The following is a 26,813-nucleotide window of genomic DNA, read 5'->3' as shown; positions in this document are numbered from 1 at the left end:
TATCTCAAAAGAAAAAAAAATTATGGTTTATATTTCCCACAAAAGGGCAAGGTTTAATATATTGAACTTTAATGATGACGAAGTAGATTTAGATATTTGATATTACTCTTTTCGTTTCATCAAGACACTAACATAGTATTTCCTTCGTCCAAATAAAATTTTGGTTGTTTAAATAGAATATTAGAAACAACAAAGTAGGGTTTTACGGGATAAAAGTGGGTAATACAAATAAAATTTTGGTTGTTTAATTAGAATATTAGAAGCAACAAAGTAGGGTTTTACGGGATAAAAGTGGTTGAATAAAGACATTGAAGTTTGATTGATTAAAAGTGATTAAATGACAGTGAAGTTTAATTGATTTAAAGACAACGCGTGAAGTTTGATTGGTTAAAAGTGAAGTTTAATTGAAACAAAATAGTAGGGTGTTGTTATAGAGGTTACTTGGTCAGTGTTATAGGGGTTATTTCGTCAATGTTATAGGGGTTACTCGGTCAGTGTTATATGTGTTACTTTATTTTTATTACAAGCGGGGTAAACAGCCACATAGCGTAGCCAGCTGCAGACAAAACGCGTAGAATAAAAAATGGTAAGTTTTATTTGAGGATAAGTTTATTTGGGTGGAATATGACTTTATTGCTCTTATGAAGGTGGACCAAGGCATGAATGAGGTGGTTCAAGGCACCAAGTTAGGGTCTGTTCTCATTGACTGAAATGAGCTGAACTGAACTGAACTAAACTAAACTAAACTTATTAGAGCTGAACTGAACTGAACTGAAATGAATATTTTATGAGAGAAGAAAATTAGGAGCTGAAGTGAATTTATTAGAGCTGAACTGAACTAAACTGAAAATAATCTGATGAGAACAAGGCATTAGCCTGTAGGAGTGTTGTGGGCCCCAAATTTTTTTTTTGACCATTACACCCTTATTTCCCAAGATCCCCACCAGGCCAACTAATCTTGTGTCATTAATGCTTGTATGTGCACAAATGAAACAAATAAAAAAAAGATGAGTTTTTATTTTTATTTATTTTTTATTTTTTTAATGAAGGTCTGTTAAGAAATGGGAATTAAAAACCCCTTTATAATCGATCCTAGGTGGATAATATTTTGGAATTTGTTTTATAACCGATGCAAAATGAAAATTAATTATTGTTTCAACATTATTAAGGGTAATTGTTATTAAGAAATTTCCAAATTTTTTTTTTTGAGAGAATTTTCAACTTTATTTATTTACCTTAATTCTTGTGAAATATTAGAAAGGAGGATTTAATTTTGATCTTGTACAAGAGCAAATTGGTTACACAGTGGAAGCAAAAATATATAGCAAATGCACATTTCAGTATTTCACATTGATTTTACTAAATTGGGGAATGAAGTACACAATTTGAAATCAGAACGAATATAAACGAACATTTATGTGTGTGTATGTTAAGAGAGCCACAAGGGCGGGTGATGTGAATTGATCCCAAAATTATTTGGAACCAGAAGGGAAACTCTAACCACTTGAGTTATCCCTCACTCTCTACTGTCCTAGTTTGTGAGTAGTGGAGAACCATAAGGTTTGTTCATTCGATAATAACTTATGTTCAATTTGGGTAAGTAATGTAACCTGTTTAATTAATTCTCTTATTAGTACAAAAAATAGTGCTCTTTTTTTTGGGTACTTAGCTCAATACCAATTTACTTCTTTATTGGTACAAAAAATCTAAACTTTGTATCGATCATATTATTTTTTTTTGTGCCTTTTGACAAGATCATTAAAATTTTTTATAGGAAATTTTGCGAAAAACCTCCTTATAAAAATATATTTTTTAATAAAAAAACCTCCTTATATATATATATATATATATATATATATATATATATATATATATATATATATATATATATATATATATATATATTTTTTTTTTGCAAAATCATAACCTTTTTTTTTTTTTTTTTTTTTTTTTTTTTTTTTTTTTTTTTGCGAAATCATACCTTTATGCCAGAAAATGGGGTTAGACCCTTTTTCCGATGTTGACTACCCTAATCCACCCACGACACCACCTCCCTCCTCAGCCCCATCCACAAACCCACCCCTTCACGACGTTGACCACCCTAAATCCTCCTCTATAGCCCTAGCCACCCCTATCACCCTTCCACTGTCGGCGCTAGCACCTTTAGCCGCGCCCCCCAAACCCTAAATTTACACTTGAACCACCCTAAACCTAGATTTCTTGAGGTGGTGGAAAAGAGGGGGTTCGATTTTGTTGGTGGGGATGAGGAGGCCAGGGGAAGCGGTTTCTTGGGTAGAGCTAAGAAGGGGGTTGGTTTTGTGAATGGGGCAAGGGAGGGAGCGGTTTCGTGGGGGGGGGGGGGTTTAGGGTAGTCAACGCCGAAAAATGGGGTTTGACTCCATTTTCCGGCATAAGGTATGACTTTACAAAAAAAAAAAAATTATAAGGAGGTTTTCTAAAAAAAAAAAATGCTTTTATAAGGAGGTTTTTTTTTGCAAAATTTCCTTCTTTAAAATAAACCTACTAGTATTAACAATGAGCTATAATTGTCTTTTCAAGTACTAGTGGAGGGCTATATGCGTCTTTTCATGTACTAGTTGAGGGGTACATGTGTAATTTCCTTACCAAACAGTAAAAGCAAGTTTCAAATAGTAATTGGACAGCTCACCAAAAGTACTGAATAAATAATCATGCTTTTTCACTATATTTACAGAAATGTCATCAGATTAATAAAAATTCGTTTATCTGGCAGATAAACTTGTATTTGCCCATTAACAATAATGCATAAAAAAAATACCAATATGAGTAATTTGTAGTGTTTAAAGTGAACGCAAGCCATTATTGACGGTGACTTCCTCCGAGAAACATTCTAATAGAAAGAATTTTCATTAAATTGAAATCATAAATATTGGATTAATAAAATCAGAGAACTCAAAATTAACAATAGTTTGATGACAAAGGGATAAGAGAAGCTCATTTTACTATATGATGGCCGGCTTACCGTGCTAAGCTAAGCGTAGCATCAGCTTCAGCCTGCTTTAATAATTGTTGATTTTTTTTTTTTTTTTTTTTTTTTTTTTTTTTTTTTTTTTTTTTTTTTTGACAAAAGCAAATTATATTAATAAAGTTAGAGTTTACAAATTACGAAATTAAGACTAAAACTACATTTAAGCCTTTACAACTTTTAATACTAAAAACAAAATTACATAATTGGAGTTGGCCGGATACGTTGCAGATTAAGACCTCCTTATAGAAGGAAGAGTGGATACCTACTTCAAAACACAAAGAGAGCATAGAGTACAGAAATTGTTCGATCATGGCTAGATTAACCTTACTTGATGGGAACAACTTATCACCAAGTAAGGCCTTCAAGGAGATCACTTGGACATATGACCTTTCATTCATAAGCTGTCATTGTTGGCAAGAAAGCTGTGACAACGTTGAGGCTTGAGAAACCCCAAAACAAAGTTTGGGCGCCTGCTTCGGATAGAAAATTTCAAGAGTAATGATCACAATGGTCACTACAAAGAAGGGAACAGAATGACAACAATTATTCCAACATAACCGTACACACACTTCACCTTAGCCACGGTCAACTTCTTGTTCTTTCGCCAAACAACGATTAACTCTCTCAACACTACAACAAAACCAAATTCCTTAACAAGGGATCCAAACTCCCTCCGGACACAACTATCCAATAACTTAGGTAAGAAGACCAGATGCTAACTCTTCAAACCAATTATTAAACTTAGTTTATTTTATCTCTTTAAATCACGGTCAACTGTCCGCACTTTATCTCTTTCAAAGATGCTAACTTTTCTACCATAAATATATATTTTTGATTAATTCAAACCAATTATTAAACTTAGTTTATTTTATGTATGATAAGGAAATTAATCTTCTAATTAAGGTGATGTTTATTGATTAACGATCAATAAGTGAATTAATTATTCAAAAAAAAAAAGGTGAATTAATTTGTCCTTAATAAAAAGTCAATAACTTGCATTATCCTCCATAATGATTCCATTCATTCTAAGTTCTCTTAAAATCTTACTTGTATATTCCAAAAACAATAGTTCTAGACTTTTAGTAATCATGTTGTAAGTTCCAATTTATTATTCTTTGTTTTTTTGTTAATTACAAGTGAATTGAAACGTGAGATTATATGTTAAATAAAATGGCCATTTAAATATGATAGTCTGATAGATATGAATTTGATTAAATGACCATTTAAATATGATAGTCTGATAGATATGAATTTGATTGATTCCTTGGAGGGAGAATTCTACTTTTATACTCATGGACCTACTCTCAATGGAATAATATGCACTAAACCCATTTCCGTCACCTTAAAAAAGTAAAACTAAAAAAAAAAAAAAAATTGCCCCCTCCAAAAAGATAAAAATAATTTTTTTTTACAAACCAAGCAAGACTTGATATAGTCATAAATACAAGAACAAAATAACTATGAGGGTTTGGTTAAAGTTGTTGAGCTGAACTTATTAGAGATTAATCAAACTGATTTAAATTAATTAGTTACTTCCTCCGTCCCCAAAACTTCGACCCTTTTGGGTTGATTTTGCGGTTATTAATAAATTTAAATAAAAATAAATAAAAACATATTGAAAAGATAAATTTATATGGAGTTTGTAAAAAAGTAGAGAGATAAATTATTAAAAATACATGAAAAAACAAAATTTTATACGGGGAAGCTAATTTTGCACAAATATTATTGCAAATTAGTGGGTATTTTAATGCAAATGGGTCGATCATTTTGGGACTAAAATTAGGCCAAAAGGGTCGAAGTTTTGGGGATGGAGGGAGTAGTTGTAAACACAAACATTTTAAAAAATCGAATGTACATCTGCTACAAAGTTATCTTAAAATGAACAAAAATTACCAAGTATATATATAAGTTACACCATGATATAAATAAAAGTTATTTATGCTTTATTGATAAAAGTTACCCAAAAAAGTGTAAAAGTTTCCCTAAATTCAGCAAAAGTTACCCTATTACTGGACATCGGATATATACAAATTAAAAGTTTTTGAGTTGTAAATTAAACTTGAGTAGCTTTTATTAATCCAAACTAAACTTATTACATTCCATCAAATTATTATAAATAAAAATTTAGGAAAAATTGCCGAGAATAATCCTACCTTTGAGGCGTCCGCGAAAAATAATCTCACCTTTGGGATATTGATAACACGATATTATACATGATTTTATATGTGATATTTGGTCATATTTTATTGTGTTTTCTTCATTTTCCTAATCTTTTTGAGCTATTATTCTTCCTATTTCGATATTGCTCTTCTCGGTATGTTTGCTTTTGTTTTTATAGGATTAGGGCTCGATTTGCGTGGAATTTATTCTGAGCGTGAGATAGTTCTTCATATGGAGCGTTTCTAGCACCAATGGAGCATCGATGGAGCATTTTGGCAGCCTGCTCCACAGCTCGGTTGTGGCGTGCAATATGTTGGCCACAACCTGGTTGTGGGCGTCGATATTGGAGCAAGGAAGAGGCAAGGACAGCCCGTTCCACAGCCTGGTTGTGGCCGTTTTCCTCGTGCCACAACCCACTTGTGGCAGCTCGTTTTGGTGGCGTTTGAGAGTCCTATTTAGATAAAAATACCTAGTTTTATGCTAGGATATAAATAGGTTTTAGATAGTCTTTTATTTGATCACTTTTTATTCATTGTTCAGATATTATTTTTAGACTTCTTTTTGGGTATTACGTTCTTCCATATTATTTCCTAGGGTTTGTTTTCAAGATTCAAGATTTCATAATTAATTCCAAGTATTGATTTCTTCTCTCAATTCTCTTATTTTATTATTGTTAATTATGTTTTCTTTATTGATTATCATTATTGTTTTCATTAATATGTGTGAGTAGTTTCCTTGTTCCAAGATCTAGCGGAACCCGAATATGATTAATGCATGATTTAATTCTTTAAATTCTTTAATGATAATTGCAATTGATATGCTTAATTGACTGTGCTCATGCCAATATTAGATTAGGGATAATTAGTATTGTTATTAATCCATTGTTTTAATCACAACGGGAGTTGGGTTTTGACGGGTTTGAATAAATCAATTAAGGGTTTGAAGTTCATCACGGAAGTAGGTGAACGGATGATTAGGAAGTTAGAGTAATGTGCTCAAAGTCTTTAATTTGCATGATTCCACGGAAGTAGGCTTGATTGTGATTAGAGAAGCCATTGATAACTCGGGAGAGACCATTGGTATTATATAGGGATTACTTTTCCTCATTAATCAATTGAATTATATGTTAGGGGTAGAACGACTATTGCATTAATTGTATTCGTGGTGATGCTTGATCTTGGATGTTTGTAGCATTGATTTATCATATTATTTAGTTTAATCGCTTTAATTAGTTCTTTAGTTATTGATCCTCATTTGTTTGATTTGGTTACTTGCTTAGTATTTGCTTGAGTCTATTTAATTAGTTAAACCATAGTCTCTTGGGATCCGACCCTTGCTTGCCCTTCTACATAGTAGTGGTCTTGTTAGGTTATCTTTGTTAGGTACGCGACACGCCTATCAAATTTTGGCGCCGTTGCCGGGGACTAACGGTTTTATACTAATTATTTGTGATTCGTTTTTACTAAGCATTTATTTTGTTGCTTCGGCTATTGTTCCTTGTTTCTTTGATCTTCCGTTTTAGTTTCTTTGTTGCATGCAAACTCGAAGTTCAGGTTCAGATGATTTAACACCTTTTGATTCTGAGATCGAAGCTACTGCAATAAGACAAAGAGGTAAAAGGAGGAAAATCGAAATACAAGAGACATGGTTGATCCAGGAACAAAATCTCTTTTGGAGTATGGTATTCCGGATACAACAACTGGATTCCTCTCTAGTATTGTAAGACCACCTGTCACCGCTCAAAGTTTTGAGTTGAAACCCCAATTCATACAGTTCATTTCCAATGACTCTTTTGCGGGTTTACCGAATGATTGTCCTGTGACTCACATTGATAGTTTCTTGGAGAAGTGTGACACCATGAAGCTCAATGGTGTCACTGATGATGCTATTAGACTACGCCTTTTCCCTTTTTCACTACGGGATAGAGCCAGGGAGTGGTTACGAGATGAAGGTATTGGTTCTTTTGATACGTGGGACAAGCTTGCCAAGGCTTTTCTAGTCAAATTCTTGGGGCAAGAGAAAACCGCAAAATTAAGGAACGAGCTATCTACTTTCCATCAATCCAATGACGAATCCCTATATGAGGCATGGAGAAGATTTAAACGATTGCAAAGACAATGCCCTCACCATGGTATTCCAGAGTGGATGTTGATCCAAACGTTCTATAATGGTTTGACCCATGAGTTTCGCATATACATTGATGCTGCGTCTGGAGGTTCCATCATGACTAAGAACCCAACCGATGCGAAGGATTTGATTGAGAAGATGGCGGCTAATGATAATTACCATCCAAGGGGACGAAACGCTATCAACATAGGTAATAAACATGATGTTGATGCTCTAACCATGTTGACTAGTTCTGTGCAGGCACTAACTCATAAAGTCAATCAACTCCAAGTTGAGTCCCCTCGACCCTCGATGGAAACTTGTCAGATGTGTGGATTGCAAGGCCATACTGCACGGGAGTGTCAACCCAATTATGATGGAATGACGATTGAGCAAGCTAATGCTATTTATACCACGACCTCCACAAGGCCATTTGATGAAGGGTGGAGAAATCATCAAGGGTTCTCATACAAGAACACTCAAGCTATAGCAAATCCTCTACCACCACCCGCTTTTCAAGCATGGGCACCTTTCAATCATCATCCCATACACCAACCACCACCTCAATTTTCAAATATTGAATCCATAATGGAGACTTTTGCTACTTCCCAACAACAACAACAAGAGCTTATTTCAAAGCAATTTGAGTTACAAGCAAAGCAGAACGAATATTTTGAAAACTCGATCCAATTGCTCGTTGCTCAAAATAAGAGGATAGAAACTCATCTTTCTCAACTTTCACAGCAAGTGAGTCATCTAACAACTCTTCAAGATCAAGCAAAAGTCCAGACGAAACAATGCAATGCAATTTTCGTGAAGAGTGTTGAATCAACTACAGGAGGACTAGAAGAGAAAGTATGCAATGTGGAGTCAAGAACAGAGAAGCATGAGAGAGAAGGTCACAAGTATGTTGCTCCACAAGCATATGAGGAGCCGATGCCTTTCCCGCAAAGGTTATCAAAAGCCGTGCTCGATAAGCATTTTGGGAAGTATTCTGAGACTCTAAAGAAGGTATATGCTACCATTCCTTTTTCCGATCTTGTAACTCAAATGCCTCAATTTGCAAATTTTGTGAAAGGAATTCTAGATCATAATCATAATGATAAGAAATTAGAAGGTTTAGTAGTAAAGGAGAAATGTCCTGATCTTTTACATGATAGCTTACCACCTAAATTGCATGACCCTGGTAGTTTTACTATCCCTTGTATGATAAACGAAACATATTTTGATAGGGTCTTGTGTGATCTAGGTGCTAGTGTTAACTTAATGCCTTCTTCAGTATATGACAAATTAGGTTTGAAAAACCTTAAACCCTCTCATATATCTCTTCATATGGCTGATAGAACTGTTAGACTTCCTAAGGGTGTAGTTGAAGATGTATTAGTTGGGATTGGTGAATTTGTTTTTCCTGTTGACTTTGTTGTAGTGGATATGAAAGAAGACCATAAGATCCCACTTATCTTTGGTCGCCCCTTTCTTGCTACAAGTCAGGCTTTAATAGATGTTCCTAAAGGACAAGTGACCATTAGAGCTCGGGATAAACAAGTTGTGTTTAAACTTTTCAATGACCATAATTTTACTTTTGATAGTGGTACTTGTTTGAGTATTGATGCTACTAACCCTTTGGTTGATAAGAGTATATCTAATAGAAATCTTGGGAGAAAGGAGGACGACATTTCAACACATGATGACTTTAGCTACATCAAAATGAGTTCGGATACAATTCATATCAATTCTTGCGTGAAGGAGTCCTATAGAGGTGGACATATTTACAGACAAGACCGTAGAGTATCCTCTCTGCATGGTGGTGATCCGGGTTGAGCTACTAGAGGAGGTCGAGCTAAAGACCTTAAACAAGCGCTAAATGGGAGGCAACCCATTCCGTTTTTTTTATTTATTTTATTTTCACTTTATTTATTTATTTATTCATTTATTTTCTTTTTAGTTTGGGGTTATGATGCGACGTTATTTTGAGGGCGGTCCCAGCTCCGCCCTTAGGTATGATCCCGCCTCTGCCAGTAGGGCCTGGTTTTTTTTTTCCTTGCTTGTTCTTATTCTATATATGTTCACATTGAGGACAATGTGAAGTTTAGCGTGGAGGAGGGTTTTATTATCCCAATGAATTGTAAATCATGCTTCCCTGTGCCCCATACTTAAAATTGTTTTGATTCTTGGTATATGATGATGAGTATTGTGGATAAGTTAGCCATGATTTGATATTTGATTGCTTGGATGCCTTAACATGCGTCAATTTTGCCCAACTGCTTGTGAATATAGTGCTTGACTAGTTGATTTGGTGAGGAATGTGTGTTAGTTCCTGGTATGTCAATGAATTTGAGTATTGGTTTGTGACTATAAGTAGTGTTTTACGACTCATTATTATGCACATTGAGGAGGACGAAGGCGTTCATTCTATTAGGTGGCCTTCAGACGATATTAGATATATTTGTTCCCTTCTTGCTACCCATGTTGTTGCTTGTACCTTTTTATTGTTTATTTAGCCACATTACAAGCTGATTCTGCCCCATTGGTTACTAGTCCCAAGCTTAGCTTGGGGGAGCTATTAGTGAGTGAGGTAAGGGAGTTTGTAGTGTGCTTATTTTTTGCACAATTTGGGTGGTTATGAGAAGTTGTTTATTCTTGATTGTGGTTTATTTTTGATGATTATGGAAGTTAAATCTTTTGAGAAAAAATAAAGCATGATGTTGATAAAAAAAAAACAAAGTTCAAGAAAAAAAAGTGAAAAAATGAGAAATTTGAGTAAGAAAAAATTTGAGTTTCAATGAAAAATTTCAAATTTGAGAGTTAAAGTTTGTTATTCGTTCAAGTGTTACATTATTATATTTTTATGAGTGAAATTTGTAAGTGTTGGGATTGTTTGATATGTTTGGAGTTATATATTTGGTGGATTTTTGGTGGAGTTGAGTATGTTGGAGATGATTGGTCATTATTTATTTTTGACTTTGATTTTTTTAGGATTTGGCTCCCTTTTAGCATAGCTTTTCTCTCACATTTTCCCAAATATTTCCTACCCATTACCCTAACCTTACATTACAAGCTTTAAAGACCTTCCGACCTTTGTGCATAGAGTTGTGTGAATGTGAAGGTAGTTACTTATCAATGCAAGGAATGACTTGACATATTCCGAGTCGACTATTAGGTTGAGTGTATGTCTTTTTAAACACACGAGTGCGTGAGTTGGGAGGGCATCGTTCACATGATGGGATTGGGATGGAGAGCGATCGAGTACATCTTTTACTCGCCACATAAATGAGAGTCAAGTGTGTGAGCACTAGTCTTGAATTCTATATGCTCTTGTGGTTTGCTCTATTTGACAATTGTTAGGGAGGATGAGTGATTGGATGGATGAGATTGGTTGATTTTGAAGCATAATTGTTAGATTTACCTTGAATTGGTTGTTCTTGATTTTGATTAATTTTGGGGTGAAGTATTGATTTATTTATTCATTGCTTTACTCGAGGACGAGCAAAGGTTTAGCTTGGGGGAATTTGATAACACGATATTATACATGATTTTATATGTGATATTTGGTCATATTTTATTGTGTTTTCTTCATTTTCCTAATCTTTTTGAGCTATTATTCTTCCTATTTCGATATTGCTCTTCTCGGTATGTTTGCTTTTGTTTTTATAGGATTAGGGCTCGATTTGCGTGGAATTTATTCTGAGCGTGAGATAGTTCTTCATATGGAGCGTTTCTAGCACCAATGGAGCATCGATGGAGCATTTTGGCAGCCTGCTCCACAGCTCGGTTGTGGCGTGCAATATGTTGGCCACAACCTGGTTGTGGGCGTCGATATTGGAGCAAGGAAGAGGCAAGGACAGCCCGTTCCACAGCCTGGTTGTGGCCGTTTTCCTCGTGCCACAACCCACTTGTGGCAGCTCGTTTTGGTGGCGTTTGAGAGTCCTATTTAGATAAAAATACCTAGTTTTATGCTAGGATATAAATAGGTTTTAGATAGTCTTTTATTTGATCACTTTTTATTCATTGTTCAGATATTATTTTTAGACTTCTTTTTGGGTATTACGTTCTTCCATATTATTTCCTAGGGTTTGTTTTCAAGATTCAAGATTTCATAATTAATTCCAAGTATTGATTTCTTCTCTCAATTCTCTTATTTTATTATTGTTAATTATGTTTTCTTTATTGATTATCATTATTGTTTTCATTAATATGTGTGAGTAGTTTCCTTGTTCCAAGATCTAGCGGAACCCGAATATGATTAATGCATGATTTAATTCTTTAAATTCTTTAATGATAATTGCAATTGATATGCTTAATTGACTGTGCTCATGCCAATATTAGATTAGGGATAATTAGTATTGTTATTAATCCATTGTTTTAATCACAACGGGAGTTGGGTTTTGACGGGTTTGAATAAATCAATTAAGGGTTTGAAGTTCATCACGGAAGTAGGTGAACGGATGATTAGGAAGTTAGAGTAATGTGCTCAAAGTCTTTAATTTGCATGATTCCACGGAAGTAGGCTTGATTGTGATTAGAGAAGCCATTGATAACTCGGGAGAGACCATTGGTATTATATAGGGATTACTTTTCCTCATTAATCAATTGAATTATATGTTAGGGGTAGAACGACTATTGCATTAATTGTATTCGTGGTGATGCTTGATCTTGGATGTTTGTAGCATTGATTTATCATATTATTTAGTTTAATCGCTTTAATTAGTTCTTTAGTTATTGATCCTCATTTGTTTGATTTGGTTACTTGCTTAGTATTTGCTTGAGTCTATTTAATTAGTTAAACCATAGTCTCTTGGGATCCGACCCTTGCTTGCCCTTCTACATAGTAGTGGTCTTGTTAGGTTATCTTTGTTAGGTACGCGACACGCCTATCAAATTTTGGCGCCGTTGCCGGGGACTAACGGTTTTATACTAATTATTTGTGATTCGTTTTTACTAAGCATTTATTTTGTTGCTTCGGCTATTGTTCCTTGTTTCTTTGATCTTCCGTTTTAGTTTCTTTGTTGCATGCAAACTCGAAGTTCAGGTTCAGATGATTTAACACCTTTTGATTCTGAGATCGAAGCTACTGCAATAAGACAAAGAGGTAAAAGGAGGAAAATCGAAATACAAGAGACATGGTTGATCCAGGAACAAAATCTCTTTTGGAGTATGGTATTCCGGATACAACAACTGGATTCCTCTCTAGTATTGTAAGACCACCTGTCACCGCTCAAAGTTTTGAGTTGAAACCCCAATTCATACAGTTCATTTCCAATGACTCTTTTGCGGGTTTACCGAATGATTGTCCTGTGACTCACATTGATAGTTTCTTGGAGAAGTGTGACACCATGAAGCTCAATGGTGTCACTGATGATGCTATTAGACTACGCCTTTTCCCTTTTTCACTACGGGATAGAGCCAGGGAGTGGTTACGAGATGAAGGTATTGGTTCTTTTGATACGTGGGACAAGCTTGCCAAGGCTTTTCTAGTCAAATTCTTGGGGCAAGAGAAAACCGCAAAATTAAGGAACGAGCTATCTACTTTCCATCAATCCAATGACGAATCCCTATATGAGGCATGGAGAAGATTTAAACGATTGCAAAGACAATGCCCTCACCATGGTATTCCAGAGTGGATGTTGATCCAAACGTTCTATAATGGTTTGACCCATGAGTTTCGCATATACATTGATGCTGCGTCTGGAGGTTCCATCATGACTAAGAACCCAACCGATGCGAAGGATTTGATTGAGAAGATGGCGGCTAATGATAATTACCATCCAAGGGGACGAAACGCTATCAACATAGGTAATAAACATGATGTTGATGCTCTAACCATGTTGACTAGTTCTGTGCAGGCACTAACTCATAAAGTCAATCAACTCCAAGTTGAGTCCCCTCGACCCTCGATGGAAACTTGTCAGATGTGTGGATTGCAAGGCCATACTGCACGGGAGTGTCAACCCAATTATGATGGAATGACGATTGAGCAAGCTAATGCTATTTATACCACGACCTCCACAAGGCCATTTGATGAAGGGTGGAGAAATCATCAAGGGTTCTCATACAAGAACACTCAAGCTATAGCAAATCCTCTACCACCACCCGCTTTTCAAGCATGGGCACCTTTCAATCATCATCCCATACACCAACCACCACCTCAATTTTCAAATATTGAATCCATAATGGAGACTTTTGCTACTTCCCAACAACAACAACAAGAGCTTATTTCAAAGCAATTTGAGTTACAAGCAAAGCAGAACGAATATTTTGAAAACTCGATCCAATTGCTCGTTGCTCAAAATAAGAGGATAGAAACTCATCTTTCTCAACTTTCACAGCAAGTGAGTCATCTAACAACTCTTCAAGATCAAGCAAAAGTCCAGACGAAACAATGCAATGCAATTTTCGTGAAGAGTGTTGAATCAACTACAGGAGGACTAGAAGAGAAAGTATGCAATGTGGAGTCAAGAACAGAGAAGCATGAGAGAGAAGGTCACAAGTATGTTGCTCCACAAGCATATGAGGAGCCGATGCCTTTCCCGCAAAGGTTATCAAAAGCCGTGCTCGATAAGCATTTTGGGAAGTATTCTGAGACTCTAAAGAAGGTATATGCTACCATTCCTTTTTCCGATCTTGTAACTCAAATGCCTCAATTTGCAAATTTTGTGAAAGGAATTCTAGATCATAATCATAATGATAAGAAATTAGAAGGTTTAGTAGTAAAGGAGAAATGTCCTGATCTTTTACATGATAGCTTACCACCTAAATTGCATGACCCTGGTAGTTTTACTATCCCTTGTATGATAAACGAAACATATTTTGATAGGGTCTTGTGTGATCTAGGTGCTAGTGTTAACTTAATGCCTTCTTCAGTATATGACAAATTAGGTTTGAAAAACCTTAAACCCTCTCATATATCTCTTCATATGGCTGATAGAACTGTTAGACTTCCTAAGGGTGTAGTTGAAGATGTATTAGTTGGGATTGGTGAATTTGTTTTTCCTGTTGACTTTGTTGTAGTGGATATGAAAGAAGACCATAAGATCCCACTTATCTTTGGTCGCCCCTTTCTTGCTACAAGTCAGGCTTTAATAGATGTTCCTAAAGGACAAGTGACCATTAGAGCTCGGGATAAACAAGTTGTGTTTAAACTTTTCAATGACCATAATTTTACTTTTGATAGTGGTACTTGTTTGAGTATTGATGCTACTAACCCTTTGGTTGATAAGAGTATATCTAATAGAAATCTTGGGAGAAAGGAGGACGACATTTCAACACATGATGACTTTAGCTACATCAAAATGAGTTCGGATACAATTCATATCAATTCTTGCGTGAAGGAGTCCTATAGAGGTGGACATATTTACAGACAAGACCGTAGAGTATCCTCTCTGCATGGTGGTGATCCGGGTTGAGCTACTAGAGGAGGTCGAGCTAAAGACCTTAAACAAGCGCTAAATGGGAGGCAACCCATTCCGTTTTTTTTATTTATTTTATTTTCACTTTATTTATTTATTTATTCATTTATTTTCTTTTTAGTTTGGGGTTATGATGCGACGTTATTTTGAGGGCGGTCCCAGCTCCGCCCTTAGGTATGATCCCGCCTCTGCCAGTAGGGCCTGGTTTTTTTTTTCCTTGCTTGTTCTTATTCTATATATGTTCACATTGAGGACAATGTGAAGTTTAGCGTGGAGGAGGGTTTTATTATCCCAATGAATTGTAAATCATGCTTCCCTGTGCCCCATACTTAAAATTGTTTTGATTCTTGGTATATGATGATGAGTATTGTGGATAAGTTAGCCATGATTTGATATTTGATTGCTTGGATGCCTTAACATGCGTCAATTTTGCCCAACTGCTTGTGAATATAGTGCTTGACTAGTTGATTTGGTGAGGAATGTGTGTTAGTTCCTGGTATGTCAATGAATTTGAGTATTGGTTTGTGACTATAAGTAGTGTTTTACGACTCATTATTATGCACATTGAGGAGGACGAAGGCGTTCATTCTATTAGGTGGCCTTCAGACGATATTAGATATATTTGTTCCCTTCTTGCTACCCATGTTGTTGCTTGTACCTTTTTATTGTTTATTTAGCCACATTACAAGCTGATTCTGCCCCATTGGTTACTAGTCCCAAGCTTAGCTTGGGGGAGCTATTAGTGAGTGAGGTAAGGGAGTTTGTAGTGTGCTTATTTTTTGCACAATTTGGGTGGTTATGAGAAGTTGTTTATTCTTGATTGTGGTTTATTTTTGATGATTATGGAAGTTAAATCTTTTGAGAAAAAATAAAGCATGATGTTGATAAAAAAAAAACAAAGTTCAAGAAAAAAAAGTGAAAAAATGAGAAATTTGAGTAAGAAAAAATTTGAGTTTCAATGAAAAATTTCAAATTTGAGAGTTAAAGTTTGTTATTCGTTCAAGTGTTACATTATTATATTTTTATGAGTGAAATTTGTAAGTGTTGGGATTGTTTGATATGTTTGGAGTTATATATTTGGTGGATTTTTGGTGGAGTTGAGTATGTTGGAGATGATTGGTCATTATTTATTTTTGACTTTGATTTTTTTAGGATTTGGCTCCCTTTTAGCATAGCTTTTCTCTCACATTTTCCCAAATATTTCCTACCCATTACCCTAACCTTACATTACAAGCTTTAAAGACCTTCCGACCTTTGTGCATAGAGTTGTGTGAATGTGAAGGTAGTTACTTATCAATGCAAGGAATGACTTGACATATTCCGAGTCGACTATTAGGTTGAGTGTATGTCTTTTTAAACACACGAGTGCGTGAGTTGGGAGGGCATCGTTCACATGATGGGATTGGGATGGAGAGCGATCGAGTACATCTTTTACTCGCCACATAAATGAGAGTCAAGTGTGTGAGCACTAGTCTTGAATTCTATATGCTCTTGTGGTTTGCTCTATTTGACAATTGTTAGGGAGGATGAGTGATTGGATGGATGAGATTGGTTGATTTTGAAGCATAATTGTTAGATTTACCTTGAATTGGTTGTTCTTGATTTTGATTAATTTTGGGGTGAAGTATTGATTTATTTATTCATTGCTTTACTCGAGGACGAGCAAAGGTTTAGCTTGGGGGAATTTGATAACACGATATTATACATGATTTTATATGTGATATTTGGTCATATTTTATTGTGTTTTCTTCATTTTCCTAATCTTTTTGAGCTATTATTCTTCCTATTTCGATATTGCTCTTCTCGGTATGTTTGCTTTTGTTTTTATAGGATTAGGGCTCGATTTGCGTGGAATTTATTCTGAGCGTGAGATAGTTCTTCATATGGAGCGTTTCTAGCACCAATGGAGCATCGATGGAGCATTTTGGCAGCCTGCTCCACAGCTCGGTTGTGGCGTGCAATATGTTGGCCACAACCTGGTTGTGGGCGTCGATATTGGAGCAAGGAAGAGGCAAGGACAGCCCGTTCCACAGCCTGGTTGTGGCCGTTTTCCTCGTGCCACAACCCACTTGTGGCAGCTCGTTTTGGTGGCGTTTGAGAGTCCTATTTAGATAAAAATACCTAGTTTTATGCTAGGATATAAATAGGTTTTAGATAGTCTTTTATTTGATCACTTTTTATTCATTGTTCAGATATTATTTTTAGACTTCTTTTTGGGTATTACGTTCTTCCATATTATTTCCTAGGGTTTGTTTTCAAGATTCAAGATTTCATAATTAATTCCAAGTATTGATTTCTTCTCTCAATTCTCTTATTTTATTATTGTTAATTATGTTTTCTTTATTGATTATCATTATTGTTTTCATTAATATGTGTGAGTAGTTTCCTTGTTCCAAGATCTAGCGGAACCCGAATATGATTAATGCATGATTTAATTCTTTAAATTCTTTAATGATAATTGCAATTGATATGCTTAATTGACTGTGCTCATGCCAATATTAGATTAGGGATAATTAGTATTGTTATTAATCCATTGTTTTAATCACAACGGGAGTTGGGTTTTGACGGGTTTGAATAAATCAATTAAGGGTTTGAAGTTCATCACGGAAGTAGGTGAACGGATGATTAGGAAGTTAGAGTAATGTGCTCAAAGTCTTTAATTTGCATGATTCCACGGAAGTAGGCTTGATTGTGATTAGAGAAGCCATTGATAACTCGGGAGAGACCATTGGTATTATATAGGGATTACTTTTCCTCATTAATCAATTGAATTATATGTTAGGGGTAGAACGACTATTGCATTAATTGTATTCGTGGTGATGCTTGATCTTGGATGTTTGTAGCATTGATTTATCATATTATTTAGTTTAATCGCTTTAATTAGTTCTTTAGTTATTGATCCTCATTTGTTTGATTTGGTTACTTGCTTAGTATTTGCTTGAGTCTATTTAATTAGTTAAACCATAGTCTCTTGGGATCCGACCCTTGCTTGCCCTTCTACATAGTAGTGGTCTTGTTAGGTTATCTTTGTTAGGTACGCGACACGCCTATCAGATATTTTTAAATAATCCCACCTTTATACCTTATCTGCTCCTGATGGTCCCAAGTGACCGGTTACCTGTTAAAATGATAATTCTTTTTGGGTTTAAAGTACACGTGTCACCATACAATTTTTAATCTATGTGTCAAATTTTAAAATATATCACTAATACAAAATTATTTAGGAATTCATGTACTTTTGTGATGATTTAAACTACGTACTAGGCATGTAAATGACTAATAATAATATTGGTATTTTTTGAGAGTTATAATCTAATATTTTTTTGAATAAAATTATAATTCAATTTATACATATGAAATATTGGTATTTTATCAAAAATAAAACTTTCAACTAACAATTTTATCGTAAAATTATGTCCAAATTTGATTGAAAATAGAATTCTAAACTAATTTTTTTTATCTTATGAAGTCTATCTAAATATATCTGTAGGAGTTTATAGGTACTACGCAGCGGAAAATCATGAATCATATTCATAAAAGTACCTAATCCCAAAATCACATGCATAACACACAAGACACATAATCATACCTTTGAAGCGTGAATTCCACGTAGCAATTTGATTGAAAAATCAGGGAGAGAATAGAGCCCCAAGCGTTGCTCCTCTACTTAGTCCACGAGCTTCGAACGAGCCGTCCACCAATTCTAGATTGGTCGAGTGAAAGGGAAAACCGTGATCACCACCTTTAATGGACTAAGTTGACCACCACGATCCACCACCACCACGAACCACAACACTGGCGCCGAGGAGGAGAGAGAGAGATGTGAGAGAGAAGAGAGTTTGAGAGGGGTTGGTCTCGTGTTCGCTAATTAGGGTTTGATATCACTGATCAGATAATTGCATTCACTCTCGCAAACTCTAGGCACCTAGTCTATTTATAATCCCATTATAATTAGACTAGGGTTAGGAAGCCCAAAACCTTCAAACTTACTCTACATGGCCGACCATACTAGAGGATGAGGCCCATCATGGGCCTTGTCCTCTCGTGCCCGATCTAGACCCTTTGTGTGATCTTATAGGATCCGTCTAATTGGGCTTTGGGCTATTTTACTAGCCCAAAGATCGTTAGTACCTCTAGCTATGATAAAACGACAACCCAAATATCCGAACTTAATTATCTCCATAATTTGATCCATTTATATATCTAGTAATTGCACACGACGAAGACATAAATCCTTCAATCTCCCACTTGTCTGAGACAAGTGTGCAATATTCAAATTCCTTAAGTCAATATGTGTCGATTTGATAATATGATTGCATCACATGTCGAGATCATATTAATCTACAAATCGTTTCTTGAAATCCGAGTTAGAATTACAAAACCAAATGATTACCGAGTAATGCATCTGAATGCGGCCACGTATTTTCTAAATTCTCCCTCTTCAAGCGGCCATGACACATTTCCTAATTTAATAGGTAGACTCAATCTAATCTTGTGGCAACAAGGCTCCCACTCAACTTTTGAAATAATCGGGAAACACACTTTATAATCTCCAGTTACGGATAGACGTTTGAGTGTACCACAGTCATAACATCCATTGAATGTTAATCAATGTTCCACTCATGTCAAAGGAATCCACTAACATATTCGGAAACTCTATACTTGAAATTCAAGGTAGGTCAATAGTTCGATCATGCATCATTCATGCATATCCAAGTGATTGACCGAGCATCACTATGACCCTATAGCTCATGAAACTGTGCTATCTAATCAATCTTACATGCTAGTCCATTTATTGAAATCATTTATGTCCACTTTAATGATTTCGAACTAGGAACTTAAATAATATATGAATTTTGTTCATCTGTGGGGGTTTCGTTCACCAGGTCATCAACCTGATGAGCCCATCAATTCATAATTATTTTGGACATTTTATTTAATTTCCAAAACCATAATTAAATAAGAGAAATGATAATTTCTGTTTAAACATAATTCTGCAAATTGATGCATTCCTTATGTAATATGTTTTCTCAAAATATATACAACTTGAATTACATAACTTGCTTCAATCCAAGTCTTTAATATGACACTCATATCTTAGTCTATGGAAGGGGTTTAGTGATTTCTCACTCATAATAAAACTTTGCAGATCACAACATTTCGCTTGTCATTGATCTCATAAATGAGGTGATATCTCATATCTATTTGTTTGGATTTGTGATGTGACCCTGACTCCTTTGTTTTGGCAAAGGTGTCCTTTTAGTCACAAGATAATTTGATCCAAACTTCCTCCTTAACTACTCTTACTGTAGCTAAAGCACATATTCTGACAATGAGTATGCAACAGTATTCTGCTTTGAACTCTTTCAAGCTTACTGTACTTCTTCATATAGACATAAACAGCATTTAGATCACCATCTAAAGTCATCTTGCCTGTTTGGAAACTTGCATCCGTATAACCTTTTGACAACTTATTCACTTTTAACACCATTAGCTAGAAAAATTCATTTAGTCCTTCTCAAGTACTCAAGGATTTGCTCTTTGTAACTTTTAGTCTGCTTATTCTGAATTTACTTGAGACCTGCTACACATGCATAAGTCATATGTAACATCTTGCTTTGTACATATCATGGCACATATAATGGACCCTTTTGCAAAAGCATGAGGCTCACTATCCATACAACTCAACTCTATTAGCTTTTGAAAGCATAGAGTTTTACTGAGCGTACTACCATGAAACATAGGAATACATCCTTTCTTAGAGTCTTGCTTCATGAACTTGTCAAGAACCTTATCAACATAAGTCTCTTGATTCATTCCCATCATTCTTCAAGATTCACTTCATGGATCTTGCTTCCCTATATGTACTCAACATCTCCTAAGTCTATTATATAGAAACAACTCTCTAACCACTGCTTGACTTACTCAAGCATTGATATGTCATTTTATATGAACTGTATGTCATCTACATACATGACTAAGAAGATCAATTGCTCCCACTAAACTTCTTGTCTTTACAAGATTCCTTTTTCATTCTCTAAGGAAATCAAATTGTTTGATTGCCTAATCAAAATGAATGTTCTAACTCCCTGATGCTTATTTCAATCCATGAACGAATTTCTGAAGTTTGCAAAACTTTCTAGGATTTCTGGATTTCAAGACTCTTGGGTTGTATCATATACATACCATCCATCAAGAACATTTCAAGAAGGTGATTTTGATCTCCAATGCTAAACTTCATAATCGAAATCAGCAATCACTAGAAGAATCCGAATAGGCTTACGCATCTAATAGGTTTGACCCTATTTGTAAGACTATCATGGACTAACACATCTTTACAGATATGGAGTCCATACTGGATTTCTTGGCTTTAAGCCATTTCTTGAGTTGGCACTTATCCAAAGCTTGCTTGTAGGGCATGGGTTCCAACCATTCCAAGAGGAAAATTTTAGAATCCACCTTTTTCTCAGAATTTCAACAAACTTTTTGTTTTGATCCCAAGTAACCTATAATAGGTATGAGCAACAATAGAATTATTCTCTTCAACTCTTTGAAGCCTTTCATTCAAGTTGGGACGATAGAAGCCTCGCTAGTGGAATTAGCTTGCTTCGACACATGGTTTATCAAATTAACTGATTTCATATGCCTTCGTCTCTGATGTGATGTTATTCACATCCTTTTTTTGCTCATCTCGAATATCATTGAGATCTAACTTTACTCCCACTTGGCTTTGTAGGAAGAGATTTCTTTCTATAAAGACACTATCGCGAGCAACAAACACTTTGTTTTCTATGCGATTGTAGGAATAATATCACTTAGTTTCCATGAGATAACCCATGAAGAACTGTTTGTCTGATTTAGGGTGAATTATGTCATTTTTGTAAACATTTTACATTGATTTCATAACCCTTAATTCTGTTTTAGAAAAGATAACTTTTGGAACATTTCCAAATTATAACTCTTATGACATCTTTTCTACTGCTTTGGTTAAGTTTCCTCTTTAGTATATTTGCAATTGTTGTTGTAATGCATATCCTCAAACGATATTTGTAAATCATTAAAGCTAATCTAGGATCGAACCATGGCAAGCAAAGTTTGATTCCTTCTTTAAATATACATTTTAATTGTAATGTTTCTGGATTGTGAATTAATTCAACAATTCCCTTTTATATGATCATTGATTTTGAGTTAAATATTTATCACAACAATCATATTGTAGTGTTAAATTGTTCAAGTCAAACTGATTTTACATTTCATTTTGGAATTTTGAACATTTCAATGATTCCAAGCTTTACTTCATTAAGTAATTATCGATATATTTACTTAAATCGTTAGTAAAAGCAATGAAATAGTTAAATCTCTTTGCTAATTTTTTGAACTTATTGGTTCACACACATCATATGCTTGTGTTCCAAAAGGTCATTAGCTCTTTTACCCTTTCAACTAAAAGGCAACTTGGTCATCTTACCTTATCAAGCATGACTTCTAATTCTCAAGTAATTCATAATCATATAAGAATAAGAGTCCATCTAATGTAACTTTGGATGTGCAAAATGGTTTATGTGACCTAATCTTGCTTTGTTATAAGTAAGATTACTTTAATCATCTAAAATTGCTTTTGTGATCTACTTATATCAATGTCATAAAGCAAAATAACTCATATCTAACAAAATGAAAATAATTTATTTCCTTGGTCATGGATCAACACTTGTCCAAGCCAAGTAAAAACAAATCAGTATTCAAACTAACACTAAAAGCTGTCTCATCAAAACTGGAAAATATTCTAAAATCATGATAAACTGATCAGAAAATAAAACTATGAAGCTATCTCTGGCCACTCTAACATTTTTAGTGCACCTTCAAGCTTCACTTCCTTGCTAGCCTCACTTGCTTGCAGTTCCTGCGCAACATTCATAATGTTAAGCACTGCAACTTGGTATCACATACCTAAGTGAAAGTTAAAATGTTTATAACACAATACCTGAGGTTGATGCTCCATTCTTTTTGAGGAAGTCAAGGTATTTCTGACAATTGCATTTCCAATGCCCCTTCTTCTTGCAGTAAAAACATTCACTTTCACTTGCAGCTTTGGGTTTTGGATTCGCCTTAGGCTTCTCAGGAGCCTTGGCAACTTGCTTGCCCTTGCTCTTGGCACTAGCCTTTTGCCCCTTTTTCTTGAACCCCTTTCCCTTTTGAATCATAAGAACTTCCTTCTTAGGTTCCTTAGGGATTTGCTTTTCAGCACTAACCAGCATTGCGTGCAATTGATTCATAGTCTTTGCAGTCGCAGTCATGTTAAAATTCATGATAAACTGGTTGGAACTTTCTGGAAGTGAGTGGAGAATGATGTCTGTTGCCATCTCATCACTGTATGGGTGCCCCAATTTCTCCATACTTTGAATAAGGCCGATCATTTTGAAAACATGATCATGAACTGTGGCACCCTTCTCCATCCTACAATCCAGAATCTCACGATGAAGCTCGTACCTTTCAACTCTTGCTTGTTTCTTAAACAAGGCTTTGAGTTCTTGCATAATTGTGTACGCATCCTGATCCTCAAAACGCTTTTGAAGACTAGGTTCCATGGTAGCAATCATAAAGCAAGTGATAGACACAGCTCTATCATGAGCTTCCTTGTGCTTCTTGACTTCTGCCGTAGTTGCATTTTCTGGCAGCGGTCCTGGCAATGGGGTGTCAATGACATCCTCTCTATCTTCAGATTTCAGAACGAGCCTGAGCATTCTTTTCCTAAGTGGAAAAGTTTTCTCCTGTCAACCTATCCTTCTCAAGGAATGGTCGAAGATTGTAAATGTTGTTGTCATTGTGATTACGGCTACCCATCTATGTCAAAATAAGGCAAAGTTTAATAATTATGTTTAATTTAACATTAAAGTACCATAAACGATTAAATTGGTAACTTTAAAGCACTTTATTCAACATTAATTGATCCCAATTGAATTTTAAGTGATTCCAAGATCCTTTATTTGTGTAATAGTTGACCGGATTGAGGCCCTACCATCAAGCATTACATTTTCAAGGTGAGTAAACTATTTACTGATTACAACTCTTGTAACTCTTGGTTGAATAATTAACCATCACATGCTTAATTATTACCCTTTGCTTCAAGGTTCCAAACGCTTTAAGTAACCTTGTTGAGCGCAACCAATTAAATATGTAGAACGTGATCTACCCCAAATTACCCAAGATAACAAGTGACACTCTGCTGAGGCCGACCCATCACTCACGATCGAAGGATTGTTGGGTATCTAATTGGAAAAGCAATCTCAATATTACTGGGACCTAGATTCATTTATGTCGTGATTATTTAGTGAACTCTAGTGCATCATCAACCAACATAAATAAAATCTAACATGCATAATCTACTAATGCAATAAAACATGACATAGTATGACCCCTTAGTCCTAAGAGAATTAGAAATGAAAAGCTCCCACTTGAATCATTATGGATCTCCATCCACCTTGCTCCTTTGGGCCTGCACTTCATGGGCTTCTTTGGACTAACACTATTTAAATAACTAATCTATTTACTTTAAATAAAAGTTACAAAAACACTTAACGGTACGCAGATCGTATTTTAGATTACAAAAATACATCACGATGCGCATATCGTATTTTAGAATCTATGGGCCATACTAGTCTATATATACAGCAACACAATATCATATATTATAAAAGTGCCATATAATAAATCACTCAACATGCTTGTCTAAACTACAACATCGAATGTTCATAATTAAGGCAACTTATTTCCTAAAATATCTTATATTTTAATCATAATTAGATAATATCGCATATTATTCATGACCAATCATAAAATATCATATATTTTAATTTAGGCATGAGATAGAATCAAATCTTATTTTAATCTAGAAAGATAAATCATATTTAATCTTCCATGATTATCCTAACAACTTTAGGAGATTCTATCCTAATTATTAGCCAATCAAATAATTTTAAAATCAATTATATCCTAATCTAATTATGGGATAATCACATTATTTAAATCAATTATTATCCTTTTGGAATATGCTCAGAATATCCTAATCAACCTTATCCAAAATTAACCACTTTAATTATGGATAATTACCATTTTAACAACTTTAAATATGGATAATATCAAATATAACAACTTTTGAATATTTGATTTTATCCTAAAACAAAAGATTTTATCCAATATAAAACCGATTTTATCCCAAAATAATTTTGTAATTATCTTGAAATATTTTTCAAAAACAATTTTTTTTTTCGAAAACCGTACTGCACGGCTGCTGGCCACCGTGGTTGGCTAGCCGAGGCTAGCACGGTGGCTGGCTGCTTCGCAGCAGCACCCCATAGCAGTGGCAGCCATGGCAGCAGCGTGCAACGCTTGCACAACTGCTGCCCCAGCCACCTTGGACCGCCGCCCTCCCCTCCCCTCCCCTCCCTCTTGGACTGCCACCAGGTCGACAGCCCCCATGGCTGCGCCACCCAGCCGCGGCTGCCGGCCTTAAAACTATTTTTTTTTTTTTTTTTAAAAAAAATAACATTTATCAAAATTAAATCAAATCAGTCCAAAAATTAAAATTAAATCAACATTCAACTTTAAAATTAGGGTTCATCATAAAATTAATCCCAATTTAATTCTAACTCTTAAAATTAAATCAATGATCATATATAAAACATTTTTATGCATAAATCAGTCCGATTAAAATTATGAAGCATAAAACAAATCGAATTAAATCAAAAATCAAGCACAAAATCATATTTTAGGCTTTGAATTTTCGAAAAATTCGAAAACTAGGGTTAGGGATTTTCGAAAATCCGAAATTAGGGTTCTAGGGTTCGAAATTTTCGAATATTTTTTAGGGCTTAATTAGGTCCTCTTCATGGCTATTTGAGCATAATTAAATCTCATTTAATCAATTCCAAAAGTTTAATCACATTAAATATAATAATTGAACCATAATTAAATTAATTTCTCCCTCTTAATCGATTATAAAATTAACATGGACTTCAAATTAATCGTATTAATATGATCAAGCGCGTTCATGCAAGAGGCTAATTGATACCACTGTAGGAGTTTATAGGTACTACGCAGCGGAAAATCATGAATCATATTCATAAAAGTACCTAATTCCAAGATCACATGCATAACACACAAGACACATAATCATACCTTTGAAGTGTGAATTCCACGTAGCAATTTGATTGACAAATCAGGGAGAGAATAGAGACCCAAGTGTTGCTCCTCTACTTAGTCCACGAGCTTCGAACGAGCCGTCCACCAATACTAGATTGGTTGAGTGAAAGGGAAAATCGCGATCACCACCTTTAATGGACTAAGTCGACTACCACGATCCACCACCACCACGAACCACCACACTGGCGCCGAGGAAGAGAGAGAGAGTCGTGAGAGAGGGGAGAGTTTGAGAGGGGTTGGTCTCGTGTTTGCTAATTAGGGTTTGATCTCACTGATCAGATAATTGCATTCACTCTCGCAATCTAGGCACCTAGTCTATTTATAATCCCATTATAATTAGACTAGGGTTAGGAAGCCCAAAACCCTCAAACTTACTCTACATGGCCGGCCATACTAGAGGATGAGGCCCATCATGGGTCTTGTCCTCTTGTGCCCGATCTAGACCCTTTGTGTGACCTTATAGGATCCGTCCAATTGGGCTTTGGGCTATTTTACTAGCCCAAAGATCGTTAGTACCTCTAGTTATGATAGAACGACGACCCAAATGTCCGAACTTGATTATCTTCATAATTTGATCCATTTATATATCTAGTAATTGCACACGACGAAGACGTAAATCCTTCAATATCAACGTGGCGCGACGCTTGGCAAAAAGTTAGAATGCCAAGTGTCGCTGTCTCGTGGGCTAACTAAAAGTTTAGCTTTATATATTAGTTATATGGTATACACATAAAAAATTTAGCACCATTATGACAAAATTAGTTGTTTGGGAAGACAAATGTTTTTTTTTTTCCTTTTACCTAGTTTTTTCTACCCATTTACTATTTGCGGTCCAATTGAAAATGTTCTATCTTTTTTTTTTTTTTTTTTTGACAGGGAGAAAGGTCTATCTTATTATGCAAAACTTGTTAGATTTGTTTCTTAAATTTATCAAT

At 35.2% G+C, this 26,813-nt stretch overlaps 2 protein-coding genes and 2 non-coding genes across 4 annotated transcripts; 2 read left to right on the top strand and 2 right to left on the bottom strand.

The window, feature by feature from the left end:
- The first annotated feature begins 6,811 nt into the window (after positions 1-6,811).
- LOC145565420 (uncharacterized) lies at positions 6,812-11,208 on the top strand. Its single transcript, XM_081625432.1, has 2 exons — positions 6,812-8,818; positions 10,996-11,208. The coding sequence occupies exons 1-2, from the start codon at positions 6,812-6,814 to the stop codon at positions 11,206-11,208; spliced, it is 2,220 nt and encodes a 739-aa protein (XP_081481558.1).
- LOC145565760 (small nucleolar RNA R71) lies at positions 7,196-7,302 on the bottom strand. The gene has a single exon (XR_014095140.1). It is a non-coding gene; the product is annotated as a small nucleolar RNA R71 (small nucleolar RNA).
- A 1,185-nt stretch (positions 11,209-12,393) lies between the features above and the next one.
- On the top strand, positions 12,394-16,790 carry LOC145565418 (uncharacterized). Its single transcript, XM_081625431.1, has 2 exons — positions 12,394-14,400; positions 16,578-16,790. Exons 1-2 carry the CDS (start codon positions 12,394-12,396, stop codon positions 16,788-16,790), a joined length of 2,220 nt encoding a protein of 739 aa, XP_081481557.1.
- On the bottom strand, positions 12,778-12,884 carry LOC145565759 (small nucleolar RNA R71). Its single transcript, XR_014095139.1, has one exon. It is a non-coding gene; the product is annotated as a small nucleolar RNA R71 (small nucleolar RNA).
- Positions 16,791-26,813: the final 10,023 nt, after the last annotated feature.

Source organism: Chenopodium album, chromosome 10 (genome assembly GCF_948465745.1).
Source record: "Chenopodium album chromosome 10, dcCheAlbu1.1, whole genome shotgun sequence".
NCBI lineage: Eukaryota > Viridiplantae > Streptophyta > Magnoliopsida > Caryophyllales > Amaranthaceae > Chenopodium > Chenopodium album.
Note: the sequence above shows the minus strand (reverse complement) of the source record. Positions and strands in the feature narration are given on the sequence as shown.